The sequence below is a fragment of the Anser brachyrhynchus genome (assembly GCF_964034855.1).
Source record: "Anser brachyrhynchus genome assembly, chromosome: 26".
In the NCBI taxonomy this organism is placed as follows: Eukaryota; Metazoa; Chordata; class Aves; order Anseriformes; family Anatidae; genus Anser; species Anser brachyrhynchus.
This window is the reverse complement of record NC_137719.1, coordinates 4392765-4407896: the sequence shown is the minus strand read 5'-3', so window position 1 is coordinate 4407896 and position 15132 is coordinate 4392765. Positions and strand designations below refer to the sequence as shown.

Sequence of the window (15132 nt, the reverse complement as noted above, 5' to 3'; positions counted from 1 at the left end):
ACCAGTTAGCACATTTCTAAATATTTATAAAACTATAAGATCTGGTTAATATTTAATTTTGCCAAGAGGTTTTGTCTACTGACATCTGCAATCAAACAGTTTCAAGAGATAGCATAATTCCAGGGCAGAGATGCATAAATAGTATGTTATTTGCCTGTTCTGCACCAATTATTTCTTGAGACTGTGCATAACCACTGAAGGGATTAATTATTTTCAGACACAGGAGTTCATTAATGAGTACAAAAGACTCTGCAAAAGGAAAAACAACAATTAATGGAAGCTATCTGTGAAGATCTGTGTGTTTGAGTTACGGGGGGCCATCAAGACCCCCCCGTGACTTTGGGAACTGGAGGGCTCTAAAACGGGAACTTTGTGCCTTATCGGGCTGGAGGAGCTATGATTAAGGCATTTTCAGCATCCCAGAGCTAAAATCCAGTCAGAAACAAAATGGGAAGTGTTACAAAACAGAAATAGGTTGCGTTTGCCAGGGTGCTGAGTCAGGCACTAGAATTTTCTCCACACGTCAGGGTCTGTGCTTTTACCAGGCACTAGTGGGCTTTTCCCTTCTCTGTTCAGGACCGAACCACCCTCAATTAAGCCAGGAAGGTAGAAAATGATGAACTGTCAATTATTCAGTTACCGGAAAGTTAATTCTTAGAATCTGGTTATTGTACCTGTATAAGTTTTCCTCTTGCCAGGTAGAAGGGGAGTGTGTGTGGAGAAGAAAAGCCCTCAGGACCTCCTTGCATTCGTCTCCCCAGTGACAAGATCTCGGCCTGATCCAGACCCCGTCTGCCTGAAGGCCAGAGGAAGCTCAAGGACAGACTTGCTGCTCCACTTGCAGCTGCAACTTGGGTTAAAGTTTCTACCGTGTCTCCCTCTGCCTGCTTTTACTGCATTGCGTCAAAGCCGGCTCCTGGATTTTCTGAGGTAAAGCAAGCGTTGCCAGCAGGATCTCCACAACCCCGAGAGCCTCTCGGCACGCAGACGCATGCTTCCACCCTCTCTCCCTCCAGTTTTCCTCAGGAGCTGGGCAGGACTGGGGGTACCAAACCAGGCTGGATGGCCCCTGCAGCTCGTAACCCTCTGCAGCTCACTGCCACGGCTGCGACTCACACATTTCCCGCAAGAGTCGTGAAATCTCTCCTTTAGCTGCAACGCGTTAAAAATAACGCAGGGAGCGGGGATCAGGCCGAGACACACTGCAGGGAGGACTGTGTTTTCTGGTGTACCTCTGAATGCGCTGGTTTGAGAGCATCCCTAGCAGCCTGGCTGCCAAGATTTGGAAAGCCACAAGCTGTGTCACTTCCCAGAAGTGAAAGGGATGAAAATGACTAAGTGACGAAAAGGTTCATCCGCAGGAGAAGGCATGAGATAGGAAGAAAAATCACATATTGCAAAGTCAGGAGGTGCAGCGCTTGGAGAATGGGAGGATAGGGGCAGTGGTTTTAATATATGCCGATCTATTTTAACAGTGGTTTGGCTTTAATGGCTGTGATGAGTTCTGATCTGGCACATAGCATGCTTTTTGCTCTGCAGGAGCAGCTTCTCTCTTCCTAAAGTGCCATGCTAAGCATTTTCTGATAGGGCACTTTGGCGGTTTTCCAGGTGCCATCTCCTGCACTCCAAACCGTGCTGCGTTAAGAGCTGGGGGTGTCACGTACCGAGAGGAGCAGCTCTGCCACCCTGCCAGCCCCTCTGAAAAGCTTGATGCCAGCGGCACAGCCGAGCCTCTTGTCCATGGCACCGAAAGTACCCGCTGGGGGGACACCCACATCTGCCTGGTGAGTCTGCATAAACACAGAAAACTCTTTTCTATAGAGGTGGAAAAGCCTCTATGGAAAGCAGAGGGGAGGTGTGGAAGAAAGTCTTAAAAGAGATTGTTGAAGAAAAAGGGGTATAATTTGCTTGCTTACCTTCTGGTTCTCAAAAGCATCAAAAATACAAAAAATAGGAAGAAAAAATAAAAATAAATAAATAAACAGTATTTAGAAATGCTGTCAGGACTCCCTGAAAACAAGTTACTGAATTACCCCATATGAGTACAAAGCTCTGTCTCCTGAACAGTTTTGCCATAAACTTCCTTTTTCCTGCTGTATTTCCTGGGAGCATGGAAGGAAAGAATTGCCTTGAGCACTTACTTCATCCACCTTCTTTATAACTCTTTCAGCAGAGGGACGTGCTTTTGGAACATCCCTAAAATTTGTATAAAAACATACTTCTCTCTGAAAATAGTCGTTGAGGAGAGCCAATGCAAATCAGCCAATGTCATGAAGTCAGCGTAGAAAATTAAAAGGTACCCCAGAACCTCATGTAAAAATCCATCTAGCTAAATGTGACTGAGAAGGGTGCAGCCCCACGATGCCTGTTCTATTTTGGCTTTCCATAAGTTTAAGCATATTTTAAATGGTTTAATTTGCAGTCCTGGTCTGCTACTTGCCCTTGGCACAAGGTGAAGTTATAGGCATTGACTTTTTGAAAGCTAATTGAAGCTAATTGAAAATAAATAGGCTCAGGCTTGATATTTCTTTCAGAATTGTCAGGCTTTGCTGCTGTGAGCTGTTCCTATTTTGTGTCTGATCACACTTTGTGAGACTTTTCTTTGGTTCATATTGAAAACCTTAAAAGGCCCTAACAAATTCTCATTAGAGAATGAGACTCAAGTCCATAGTGGTATGACTTAAGACGGTGGTCTGTGGGAAGACGGCTCACACTCAGTTGTCAGAGAATGCTGCACACGCCCTGTCCTTCCCTTAAAAAGGAGAGAACTATGAAAAGGTGTTAAGACAGACCTTGTTCCAAACCTTGTCAGCAGTCATTTTCCCTTTCCATCGCTGAACCTATCCATTGTTCTTTTGCCAATATCAGTTTCTCTATTCATTGGATTTTTTCCATAAGGCAAAAGAGAGTTGGTTTATACAAGACTAGCAAAACCAAAGCTAACAGCCCATTCAGATTGCAGCATATTTTTACAATTAAAGTTTCCTGTGAACGTACATCCACAGCACAACAAAGAAACGCCCTTATTGCTTTATCCACATATCAGTGCTCCAATATATCAGCTTGGGACAGAATCATTCAACAGGCTTGAAAGATGAGTGTAATACCCCACTTTATCTATCATTTTTAAGTGCATCAATGACAAAAGACACATACTACAAGGAATCTGTGTAAGCATTTCTGTAACTTTATTGACTAGCTTTATTGCACATACTTATTGAAGCCTCCATTTTGCCCACCCAAGGTTTCCATAATTATTTTAAATGCAAGTTAAAGATAACTTTCATTCCATGACTTATTTTTTCCTTTTAGAATTTTAAGATTCTGAATCACCCAAATAGGACATAACCCCTGAATTCATACGTGTAGACCATGCAGCACTCAGGGAGCAAGCCAGTGGGTGCTCTGCAAGCATACTGATACTCCGCATAGAGAAACATCATAGATCATTAACTTTAAACCTCAGTGGTCACTGAATTAAATATGTGAGACTGCAATTTTAGCTCAGTCAATCATATTTTAACTTGATGAGAAAGCTGGACTGCCTTAAAAATTAAGCTTTCTTCTTCACTTCACTCTCTTCCTTTCCTGCTGCTTCTTTCTCTTCCTTTTCTTCCTCACCAGTTTCCTCAGCAGTTTCTTGAGACTCCTCTCCTTCTTCAGCTGCTGTTTCTTCCCCTTCTTCATCACCCTCTTTGGCTTCTTCAGATTCTTCCTTTGCACCTTTGAAAAGCGAGAAGAAACATTTCTCATCTCCTACACTGCTTCAGACTAGTTCCTAATCCCAATTCCACAGAAGCCAGCATACCTGCACCTCCATCTCCATCCATTTGGATGACAGCCAACCTAAACATCATGGGGCTAGCAACTGATTTCTGCATGGTAGCAGCAACATATCTAGGACTGACAAAATTATACAGCCCGTTTACCCTAAATTTCAGAGGGAGTGAAACTTTTTACAGGTCTTTTAGAAACCAGTCTTGAAAAATAGTAATTAACTGTAGACTCGCTGCTTTAAACCTTATACAAAGATTTGAGTTCAAGAAGGAATCTTGCTATTATCCTCCAATTGGCTCTCAGCTGTAGTTTTGTTATGATCTGATCACGTTAATAAAATTATAATCACCTTAAACTCGTCAATTGGTCCAATGGTAACCAATACATTTCAGATGTGTTTAGGTTACAGCCTTCAGAGCTAAAATGCTGCTCTTACATTTTTAAAAAGTGAGTTTGGTAAGTAAACTGGGGGACAGGAAGTGGCGTATACTTCGGTTGAAGGAAGCGAGTAAGCTACCTAGACCTCAGGCAACAGGAGCTGCTCTCAAGACACGGTTAAATCCAGACATCAGGTGATGTTCCCATTATCCTAGGCTACTCTGGGAATTAGTATTTAGTTCAGGATGTTCCTGTTATCCACTCAAGGATGTTTGAAATAGCCACATATTGCTTGCTGCCAGCATTACCTGCTTTTAAAGTATTGCATTAAATTTTGTAAGAATGAGAAACAGACAGCAGTTTCCAGGGGCTAGAACCAGTCCTATAATCTCCCTGGCACTAAACATTTACCTTACCTTCTATTCTAAATTCAGGTGTACTTGCTCAAATGCTACATGCTTGATCTCACATGCTTGTTAATAGTCAGTGAGAAAAGTCTATTAATTAAATCTAGTTCCTAGGATTTCTAGGTTTTATCCCATATGAGCAGGGTGAAACATGGAAGAGAGGGGTTTGAAAGTAACTAAGTACCTTCCTCCTCTTCTTCAGCCTCTTCACCTCCTGCTTCTTCCTCCTCACCTTCTTCTTTCTCTTCTTCCTCACCTTCCTCTGCTGGGGCTGCCTTGGCTTCTCCTGCTTTAGCAGCCTCAATTGTTTCCTCTATTTCAATCTGTTCTTCCTGGACATGACTAGAGTAGTAGGTGGGGAAGGAACGGGTTGTCATCAAGTAGGAACTGGACTGGAGACCACTGTATGCAGACCTGCCAAAAGTCGGGGCAGCCTGGGTGTAGCCACTGGTGATGCTTCCAACACTAGTGAAGCTGAGTCGGGTCTCTTCACCTTCCAGCAGTTTTCTAGCAGGAAAAAAAAAAAAAAAAGCAAGCATCTTAGCTCTGCTGCAGTGGTATTCAGCAAACTCAGCTATGGACAAGAGAACCATTATTACGCTTTGAGCAGCACAAGCTCTAGGGACTGCATACTACCTAGAGTGCAAATACTAGCCCATAATGAATAATTGTGTGGCAATAGTATTCTTATCTTCTTAGAAGAAGTTAAGTTTGAAATGTGTATTACTGTGGAATTAGTACTTGTTTGAAGTAATGAAGAAAAGACCCCCCAGGACTAGGTTTCTACAGCAGGTAAAAGATACAGATGTATTTTGGTAGCCTGTGAAGTTCCAGAGAACAATGCAAATGTAACAACTCCATGTTACAGCTATAAACCTCATCTAACAGCTAGCCACTTTCAATGTTTCCCTCTGCGGCATTCACAGAAACTGTTTCAGCATTTATAATTTCTACCAGTATCTGGGTTAAAACATTAACCAGTTATTTGCAAGCAATTCTGTGAAAGAACTCACAAGTAATCTCCTGCTAAGCAATTAGAGAGATATCCCATTGTTGAAAACATGTAAGGGATTTCTAGTTCTGAAAACATAGCTACCTGTTTTAAGGAGTTTTACTGATATAAAAACAGGTTTTAGGCTTAGGGATCTCTTTGCTGTATGAGTACAGCATTTATTTTTTTTACATGTAAAGATGGAGAATAGATAATATACCTGAGTTAATAATTCTGTATGCATGTACACACATACTATGATACTCCTATTTGCTACACAGTGCAGATTTTGCTGAGAGCAAGCTTTACCTTAAAAGCACTGCTTCTTTCAACCGCAAGACAATTAAGAAAACCTGATTAAACTCTGCTATCTCTGACACTTTCAGCTGGAGGAACAAAAAGAGTTCTCTTATAAAAAAAGGGGGAATCAGATCCAAGATTGATTTACACATCCTCCCTATCATACCTGTATGCTGCAATCTCAATGTCCAGGGCCATTTTCACATTGAGCAGGTCTTGGTATTCCTTTAAGTAGCGAGCCATTTCGCTCTTCGTGGTTCGCAACTCATTCTCTAATTTGTTGATTGTATCCTGTTGGAAGCAAGAACATTGACAGTGCACAAGCCTCGGTTTTCCCATCTAGCAACGCCACCTGCCAAGGGATTCCTGCAGCCCTTGCAGCTTAACCTTGCTGCAGCAGACCGACAGCCCCCTCACACCGCTCCCCAGCGGGGCTTCCCCACCCCTCCCTCTACACCCTAGTACAAACCTAAGCACCCATTTCCCGCTATTTAAAGACTAAAGCATTCACAAGGGTTAAATATACTTCATTTTAGAATCTAGGCTGTTTCTTTCCCCTTATGCTTTTTGGAGCATTCATTTGCCTTTTTGACAGGAGCTTACCACAGTACACCCAAGACCACCCCCGCGTTATGCACCAAGCGGTGCTGTGGGCTGAAAGGCAGCCTGCGCTCACCTGCAGCGCCGAGATGTCAGCGCTCTGCTTTTCCTCCAGCTCCTGCAGCTGCTTCTCCAGCGCTTCGTTCATGCCACGGGTAGCCTCAATCTCCAGCGTCTTGGCCTTCAGGAGACGGCGGCTCTCAGACACCTCATCCTTGGCGGCACGGACAGCGTCGGTGTTCTTGGCAGCGCTCTCGCTGAGGACGGTGAAGCGGCTGCGGAACCACTCCTCGGCGTTCTGCATGTTGCGGGCCGCCAGCTTCTCGTACTGGGCACGGATGTCCCGCAGCGCAGCTGAGAGGTCAGGCTTGGCCGACACGTCCATCTCGACGGAGAGGTGAGCATACTGGATCTGAGCCTGCAGCTCGGCCAGCTCTTCCTCGTGGACCTTCTTGAGGAAGGCCAGCTCATCCAGGAGGCTGTCCACACGCTTCTCCAGCTCGGCCCGAGCCAACGCTGCCTCATCGGCGCCCTTGCGGACCTCCAGCAGCCTGGCCTCAGCATCCTCCCGGCTCAGCACCTCTTCCTCGTAGCGGGCCTGCAGCCCCCGCAGCGTCTCCTCCAGGCTCTCCCGCTCGCCCTGCAGCGCCTGCTTCTCGCTTGTCGCCTCCTCAGCAGCCAGGCGCAGCTCACGGATCTCCTGCTCGTACAGGGCTCGGAAGCGGGATGGCTCGGCGTGCTTCTGCCTCAGCACCAGCAGCTCAGCCTCCAGCACCTTGTTCTGCTGCTCCAACTCGTGCACCCGCTCGATGAAGCAGGCGAAGCGGTCGTTGAGGTCCTGCAGCTGCGCCCGCTCCTGGCTGCGGATGGACTTGAGGTCGTTGCTGATGGCCGCCACCTGGCTCAGGTCGAGGCTGTCCACGGAGTGCAGGAGGGAGCCCGAGGCGCTGGAGGCGGCATAGCTGCGGCGAACCGACACGGAGGAGACGGGCGCCGACAGGCTGGAGTACGCCGAGCGCCCGGAGCTGTAGCCGCCGCTGCTGCTCCGCATCGTGGAGACGTGGAGCCGCGAGCTGTCGGCATAGCGGCGCTTGTAGGAGGGAAAGAACGGATCGTAGCCGTACGAGCTCATGCTTGCGGGGGGCCAGCGACTGCTCTGCGGCTCGGCGCCGCCCGACGGCCCCTATTTATCGTCGGGGAGGGCGGGCGGCCGCAGCCGCCAGGCGGGGACGGGGAGGGACGCGGCGCTGAAGGACGGCCCCGCTTGGTTCGGGCGGCTCTGCAGGGGGTTGGAGGCGAGGGGGCGGCGGTCGGGGCTTCCCGCTGCTCGTTTGTCCCTTCTCGGGTGGGTCTGTGGGAGGCAGGGTGCTCTCGGGTCTGTGTTGCCTCACGACTCCTTCAGGATTAGCCCTAGGGTGCTGCGCGGCGCCATTTTGTGCCTGGTGGCCCCCTCCCGCCCAAGCCTCCCTGAGAGAGGTGGTATGGAGGTTGTCGGAAACCCCTGTCATAGCCAGGGCCTGGGGAAGGCTCGGGTTATCAGTGGGGCTGGGGCGTTTGCAACACTCACCTGTACCTCAGAAAGCTTAGAATGCATGTCTAAACAGCTTTTTTTTTTTTTCCCCCCCATCTCGTTTGCAGTTGTCACAAGGTGTGTGTGCTCTTCAAGCTCCTGCTGTGCTCACTAGGTATCTCCTCACAAATGGTTCTTAATAACCAAGTAATTACATGAATTAAGAAACTACTATGCGGTGTAGTTTGTTCTTGGAGCAGGAAAAAAAATATTGTCTAGCCATCTAACTTTGCTTTCTATATTCTTTGAAATGCTATGGAGGCAAGTTTGAGGTGTGGACAACAGGGATTGAATACTTAATCTTTCATAACCTGACTACAATGGAGACTAAAACTGGACAGCTGCCTTGCAGCTACCTCTGATACAGATTATTAGCCACTGATTGAGTAAAACCAAGCATTATTATGCAGTAGAATTCATCTAAAAGTAAGGTAGGGATACATTGCCCAAACATTTTCTGGGATGCTCCAAAAGGTGTTGATAATAATATATGTAAATGAAGCTGTCTGGCTGTCACTAATTACAGTAGTACCCAAGTATTTGGGGCACAAAGATATGCTTGCTTAATATGAATCATCTAATAAAAGTAAGACAGGGTGGATTTCATCATGTTTCCTTCTATAGTCTAGTGCTCTCAGGCACAACTTTACCTGTTGTGTGTTGTCATTTCCACAGGTCATAGTGTACTTGAATATAAAGAATATTAAGCTGTGAAGGGCAGTTTCTATCAAAGATAGAAAGGTATAAGATCTTTTCATCTGAGCTCATGCTGGAGAGAATTAACTATGCAAAGAACAAATAAAGACATATGCATCACTACCTCACAGTAAATCTGATGAGATTTTATTTTGCAAATATGAAGTGTCCACATGAAGATCGATGGAAATGCTCTCAACTCATAAGCATTGCAAGTGAGGCTTCAAGTTTTATTCAAAAAAATTCAGTAGCGGTTACGTTCATGCTTGTTATTCGTGTATTATATATGCAGAATACAGTAACAGCACAGGCATGATTTTACGTGCTAATAAATTTTAGATTTAACTGAGTAGCTATTCTTGACTTTTGCCAAAAAAAAGGTAGCTTTTGTATCTTGCAGTGCACCCAGGGAAGTAAATGAGCAGTGTAGACGTCGTAGCAGATGGGAAGATTTACCAGTAGGCTTGGTCAGAGATTCATTGAGCTTCTAAATACAAGTTGTTATGGGACATTCAACAAATGGATACTGGCATACCTTGTTTCATGCCAATGGATTTGTTAATCTCCACTGTATTCAATTTTGAGCATAAGATTTAATAATTAATAGTATCAATTATTATGCCATGTATTAATAAATTAATATACCTCAACTTGTAAAATAACCTCTACTTTGTGTCCCAGGAAAATAAGGTTTGTAATTGTAGTCTGTTAATATTCTTTCTCATATTTCTTTCTCATATCATTTTAGAGAGAGCAAATGAGTGCAAAACCCCTCCTTCTCCTCCAGTAGCGTGTGCCAGGAAGATGGGAAAGCATGTCTGCAGACAGCCCTGCAATGTTGAATTTCAGTGTTAGTCAGAGGTAAGGATGAAGCTTTCTTACTGTAATGAAAGGGAAACCACTGCTCGAGGCATCCTATCTTGGAAGTTCACATTTCCAGGTACGGAGTAATGCTAATGCTGGTTTTCCCATTCTCTTTGTCTCCCTTTTGTTGCTTTTTGTCATAATGCAGAGCACACTAGCCCCTTGATATTATTGTTAGACAAATCTCTAAAGTAGTAGTGAATAGAAGAACAGGATAAAGACTGGCTTCCAATTAGAATGAAATGGTCTGTGCTGTTTGCCTTGTCTGTGTTTAAGATTGCATCGGAAAAAAAGCAGGCAGGTGGTCACTGGAGATGAGCTGAGTCACCCAGCTGCTTAGCATTACTTCCCTTTCCATCTGCTAAAGCTACCTACAGCTGCTGCCTTGCTGTTTTAATTAGGTGCGAGTCTCATGATTTCATGTAACACGGACTTTAGGCAGAAGAATTGTAAGGCCAGGTTCATCCCTTGAAAACCTCCACTAGGTTGACTGACCTAAATAATGTAAATTATCATGAATGATACTGAAATTACATTAATGACATGAAAAGTGGCAGCTGTGCAGTCACATAATAGTGCTGCAGAAGCAAAAGCAAACATCTCTGACATTACTGTTTGCAAATTTCCCTCTGCCTCATACTACTTAGTTAATGTGCACCTAGGAGAAATTTAGGTCTAGGGCCAAAGACTTTCCTGTGCTAGGGCCTTACGTGTACTGAGAAGTAACTTGAATGCAAAACAAGAGCCAGTGAAGAACTTCCCTGAGCTGGAAAAGATTCATGCATTGGAATGTAGTGGGGTTTGCCTTTTGCTTATTTGCATCAAAAATTGGTTTCCCCAGCAGAAAGTCTAACAGGTATGTTTGGGGTTGGGGTGCATGGCAGAATGAAGCATGTATCATCTGCACCTGGTCTTATTTCAAAAGCATAAAATAAGCTGTGTCTGCTCAGTGTGGATTTACACAGAAATTGAGCATTCCTGAGTCAGAAGAGCAAAAGCATTGTTTATCCTTGTAGATTTTTCTACTCAAGAAAGGCACAACTCTGATAGACTGGGGAATCAGGTGCTCCCACTTCTGAAAATTTCCTAACTGTGGTGTAAATAAAATACAATGTAAAACAATCTGGTGAGAGTTGATCTGTGCGTGCTACCTATACTTGCAAAGCAGGCAGGTGAGATATATTACACATAATTAAGTGTGATTAAGAAAGTTACTTTCTAGTGTTCTGTAATTGTTGATGAATTTACTGGAAATTCAAAAATCAACATATTTGCATTCAGTGACACCATGTATTACTGAATGATTTTTTTTAGTGATAAGATTGATCAGAGCAGTCCTGAAGGAGAAAAGGAAGAGCTGGAACAGGTCCACTGTAGCAGTCGATGTTGAGTGCCAGTACTTTACTGCTATGGGAATGCAGTAAAGCATGCATTCTGCTGAGTGGTCCCTATAGGTCCTTTTACTGATCTTACCACAGAGAGGTGTGTTGTAAAAACGGAATAAGAGAATTCTCATTGAAGCCCCTGAGAGCTTCAGTGCTGAGAAAAGTCAGGTTAAGTGTTTCAGTTTCCCTACAATGTTTCCGTTTTTAATAGCTACTTCTCTCTTTAAAACTTCTGGGAAGAGACAAGGGGGCTAAAGAAATTTCTTTGGCTTTATTCTCATGTATGCTGGATAATACTGTATGTATTTTTACATCTTTGGGTTGTTTTGAAGCTTTGCTCATATGCTGAAGAGGCTTCAAAATCTCTGTTGTAGGGCACTAATACAGGGGAAGATTGTGAGAGGCTAAAAGCAGGAGTAAGGGGTCCAGTTTCTTTCCCTTTTCCTGGTGTTCAGAATCCGGATCTTATATATGCACTTGAAATTATATCAAGATCTCTGAAGGATTTAAATGTACAAACAAAAATGCTTTGTTCTACTTTGATTCTCCTTATGCTGCTGCATTTTTCTTTGTTGAATTGGAATGAATCTCCCATTTTAGGAAGTCTGCTTCCTGTATTCCGAACAGCCCTTTTAATATGAGACAACACTAATATGAGTTGTCAAAGCTCATAGGGAGTTTTGTCTGCAAGGACTGAAATACAGTATCTGAAAGACACAAAAAATGCTAATAAGTATTTAATTTATTTCTTTTGAACTGCTATTTGCTTTGTTTGTGCCATATATAGTAAGTGCCTGAGCAGCTTTCATTATTTTATTATCGCTTCCACCAATTCTGTTTTGCTGCACACAGTAACGTTAATTTGCTCACTTTGAGTTTGTTCTGCCACTTGATTACAAGAGCTAGAGGAAACAACCAGCCATCTGAGCTCCTTCAATGAATGCTTAATTAGAGGATTCATTAGCTTTGTTTACTCTTTGGATCAAGACTCCAAACTAGGCCACAAAATGTGATGGCAGATTACTTCTTGTGGTTAGATCTTAATTCCCAGAATCAATTAAATAGGTGATCTACGTTTGTCAGATTCCAGCAATTAAAGATAAAAAGGTTCTTGGGCAAATAATCTGAAGCTACCTTGCCAGCTGCAGAGCAATGTGCATGTCTTGAACAAGCCCACTCAGCCCGTTCTGAAAGAGATTTATTCCTCTGCAAAATCTCATGAACGGGTCTTCTGCCAACAAGAGAAGAAAGGAGTTAGACTGAGGCACATGGTAGGAGTTTGCCTAAGTTGGCACTTGCCCGTAGGCTTCACTGAAGCCCTGCCAGTTTAGGCTAGCTGAGGATCTGAGCCTCAGCTTTTAAAACATTTTGTCTCCTTGTGGATGATCTTACACGAAGCTGTCACCTGAGAAGTGTTTTGTGATGCCCTAAAATCCAAGAATAGTTGTTGACACCTCCCTGTGCTGTTATACGATAGTGTTTTCTGCCCGCAGTATGTACTCGCGTGTCAAGCAATGAACTCAGATCTGAGACATTCTCATCAGTACGAGTTGTGTTAAGGGGCAAAGACAAAGTGAACCCTAAGTGTTGGTGTGCACCAGAGAGTTGTTCTGGGAGACCAGCTCTCACTACTGCGCTTTTAAATGCGCAGTGATGATAATTATGTGTATGTAGTGTTACTGTTAGTGATAAGTGCAAGGAAGAGGCTGCATACAGTTAAGAGCATATGAAAGGCTCATAACTCAGGCAGAGGCTCTGTTTCCTTCCAAAAACTTGCCATCATGCGTGACAATAAAGATAAAATGGGAGTCAAAACCAGTATTTATTTGTGATCTGCAGGCATAATTGAAAGGCAGAGAGATCTTATATCTGTGGTCTGCAGGAACTTAAGCATGGTCTGAGTTCTCCACTACCAGGATGGGTGCTTCCTTTGGTTGCAGAATCTAGAAGAAGAGTTGAGGAATTCATCTGCTGTAACTCAATTATTTTTTGAAATTTTATGAGATTCTTCTTACTGCATAAGTAGCAATAAAATTTGTGGAGTGTAAATAAAGCCACCTCTACCTTTAATATATATAATCTTCCCATGCACAGAAGTGCAAGCATTTTTTAGCAAGATATAAGCATCCCATTATTTAGTAGTCTGGCACGGACAGCTGACCATAAAACACAGATGGAAAGCAAGCAGTAAAACTGTCTGACTGTACTGCAGTGTGGTGAATGGTTAAGCTTCATAGCAGCGAGCTGAAGTTGCTCAGCTCTGCAGCATATGAATAAAAATTATTGAACTTCTGCAGCCCGTGCACCCAATTTCCTACATCAGATCTTCTTGCATGAATCAGATTCTTGGTATTGTATTTGATAATCAAGGGTGATAGTCAAGGACGTACGCCTGGGTGCGATGGAATAGGGAATGCATCCCAGTGCTCCAGTTTTATGCTAATATAACCTCACTGAAGCATTTGCAGAGGTCTGCAGAGGTTTAATCTCTGGCACTACTCCTAGAGGGAAATTGGCTTTGCACCACTCTAATGCAGGACTATTTGTAAATTAAACAGCCTGGTTGACAGTGCCTGTAAGGCTCTCGTAGCATGTATTAGTGTGTTCTTGATTATACTGCTTAAGGGCAGATGAGAAGTTACTGTTTTTTCTTATTTGTGCAAATTTTTCAGAGAAATAGCAACTACCATTAAAAAAACTGTTAACTCTTTTTGAATGTGGGGGAGAAAAAATTGCTTAAAAGCAAAAGAAACTGCTAAACTGGAACACTGAAGCTTCATGAATCACAGGCAGATCACAGTTAGTAACGAGAGCATGATGCGGGTGTGCTTCAGGGAGCCCTGCGCAGGGACTAAGCAGTGCCTGCTGCCTTTGGGTGTTCCACGATCATCACCTTCCTTAGATCAGGATCTGTCACACTCCTTCAAATTTCTGTTATCCTGATATTATCCTCTAAGTCCTTCAGGTGACTGGTGGTATTAGACCCTTTAAAAGCCCTCAGGTTACTAAAAACTTGGAGCATGAGTTTGGCTTTTGTGTAAGCGAAATATTCCTGAAATAACTTCAGAAGTGCCTAGCATTGTAACTAACTAGCCTGCTTATTTGGCATTGCCAAAAGCTACTCAGTCGTTTGTTTTAATTACTCCAAAATCTCCAGGGTCGTTGTTGCTGTTGAGCAGATGGTTGTGTTACCTTCTAAGTGATTCCGCTTCCTCTCTGACAGCAGAAGGGGTGCACTTGCATGGGCTGCAGTGTGGGAGATTATTTGCCTATACCTAGCTAGTGCTCTGCAAGTCAGAGAAATTCCTGCAGCAGCTCAAATGAGCGCGGTTTCTAGGTCTCCAGAGTAAGATAGGAGATAAATCTTCAAGGGTCTGCTGATTCACAAACACAGCCATCAGAACTGACTAGAAATTGTATTAACTTTGCTTTTCAAGGAGAGTAACTTGGCCGTTTGTTATGAGGTAGCGTAAAGCACTTGATGTTGTAGAGAATAGCTATTGAGTAGACGGGGTATTAGGAAAGATGAGGTAGCCAGATAGATCCTTTTATCTCGCATTTATCTACTTCTGTTGGTAGAATCTATAAGAGGATGTTTGTGAAGCTAAACAAGCGTATTTCAAATACTGAAAGCAAACACGAAAGGTCACGTTTCACCTTTCAGCACAGCACTCTGCCTTTCAGAACAATATAGCTGGGGAGCGGTGTAAAAGCTGCTTGCAGTGAAGAGTTTTATGGGTGGATTCTCACTGCCTCCTGGTTCCTGCCTGGTTCCAGATGGGGTGACCTTTGGGAAAGCTGAGTGCTGGTTTGAGTTTTCTGACCTACAGCACATCAGTGTAATGGTTTTATGCTCTTGAAGAGCACTTTTTTTTTCTGGTAGATGGGTATCAAAATGATGAAATGAACCTCGAACAAGAAATGACCAGAAGAGAGCCCTTTCCTACAATCTCGTCAAGTCTATAATTCACTAAGCTGTCAAACCAAGCCCTTGCTCTTGAGTTGCTCTACCTCTACCAGGTCATGCAGTATAAACCCAGGCAGTTCTGTATTTTGAGCTGTAATTCTTGGAAATTCTCAATTGGTAAAGGTATTCTCTGACCTCTGGGCAAAAGGACCGAATAACTTCTAAAATTTCTAGGATTGGCACATTTACTAAATCAG

At 43.7% G+C, this 15132-nt stretch overlaps 2 protein-coding genes across 3 annotated transcripts in view; one reads left to right on the top strand and one right to left on the bottom strand.

Annotated features, from left to right (window-relative positions):
• Positions 1-3165: 3165 nt before the first annotated feature.
• NEFL (neurofilament light chain) lies at positions 3166-7726 on the bottom strand. The gene is made up of 4 exons (XM_080568658.1): positions 6530-7726; positions 6020-6144; positions 4747-5069; positions 3166-3723 (listed from the first exon to the last, which is right to left on the bottom strand). The coding sequence occupies exons 1-4, from the start codon at positions 7583-7585 to the stop codon at positions 3554-3556; spliced, it is 1674 nt and encodes a 557-aa protein (XP_080424784.1). The 5' UTR covers positions 7586-7726; the 3' UTR covers positions 3166-3553.
• Positions 7727-7908: 182 nt separating this feature from the next.
• DOCK5 (dedicator of cytokinesis 5) overlaps positions 7909-15132 on the top strand; it is a 121621-nt gene continuing 114397 nt past the window's right edge. For both annotated transcript variants that reach the window (XM_080568591.1, XM_080568587.1), the window contains exons 1-2: positions 7909-8138; positions 9468-9580. The gene's annotated coding sequence lies outside the window, so the exon portion shown is untranslated. The remainder of the gene's footprint in view (positions 8139-9467; positions 9581-15132) is intronic.

Excerpts from the sequence above, each read along its gene's own strand:
- NEFL (XM_080568658.1), bottom strand. The coding sequence starts at position 7,585 with ATGAGCTCGTACGGCTACGATCCGTTCTTTCCCTCCTACAAGCGCCGC. Across the intron at positions 5,070-6,019 it reads ATTGAGATTGCAGCATACAG|AAAACTGCTGGAAGGTGAAG; the intron begins GTATGATAGGGA and ends TTTTCCTGCTAG. Across the intron at positions 3,724-4,746 it reads GGCTGAAGAAGAGGAGGAAG|GTGCAAAGGAAGAATCTGAA; the intron begins GTACTTAGTTAC and ends CGCTTTTCAAAG.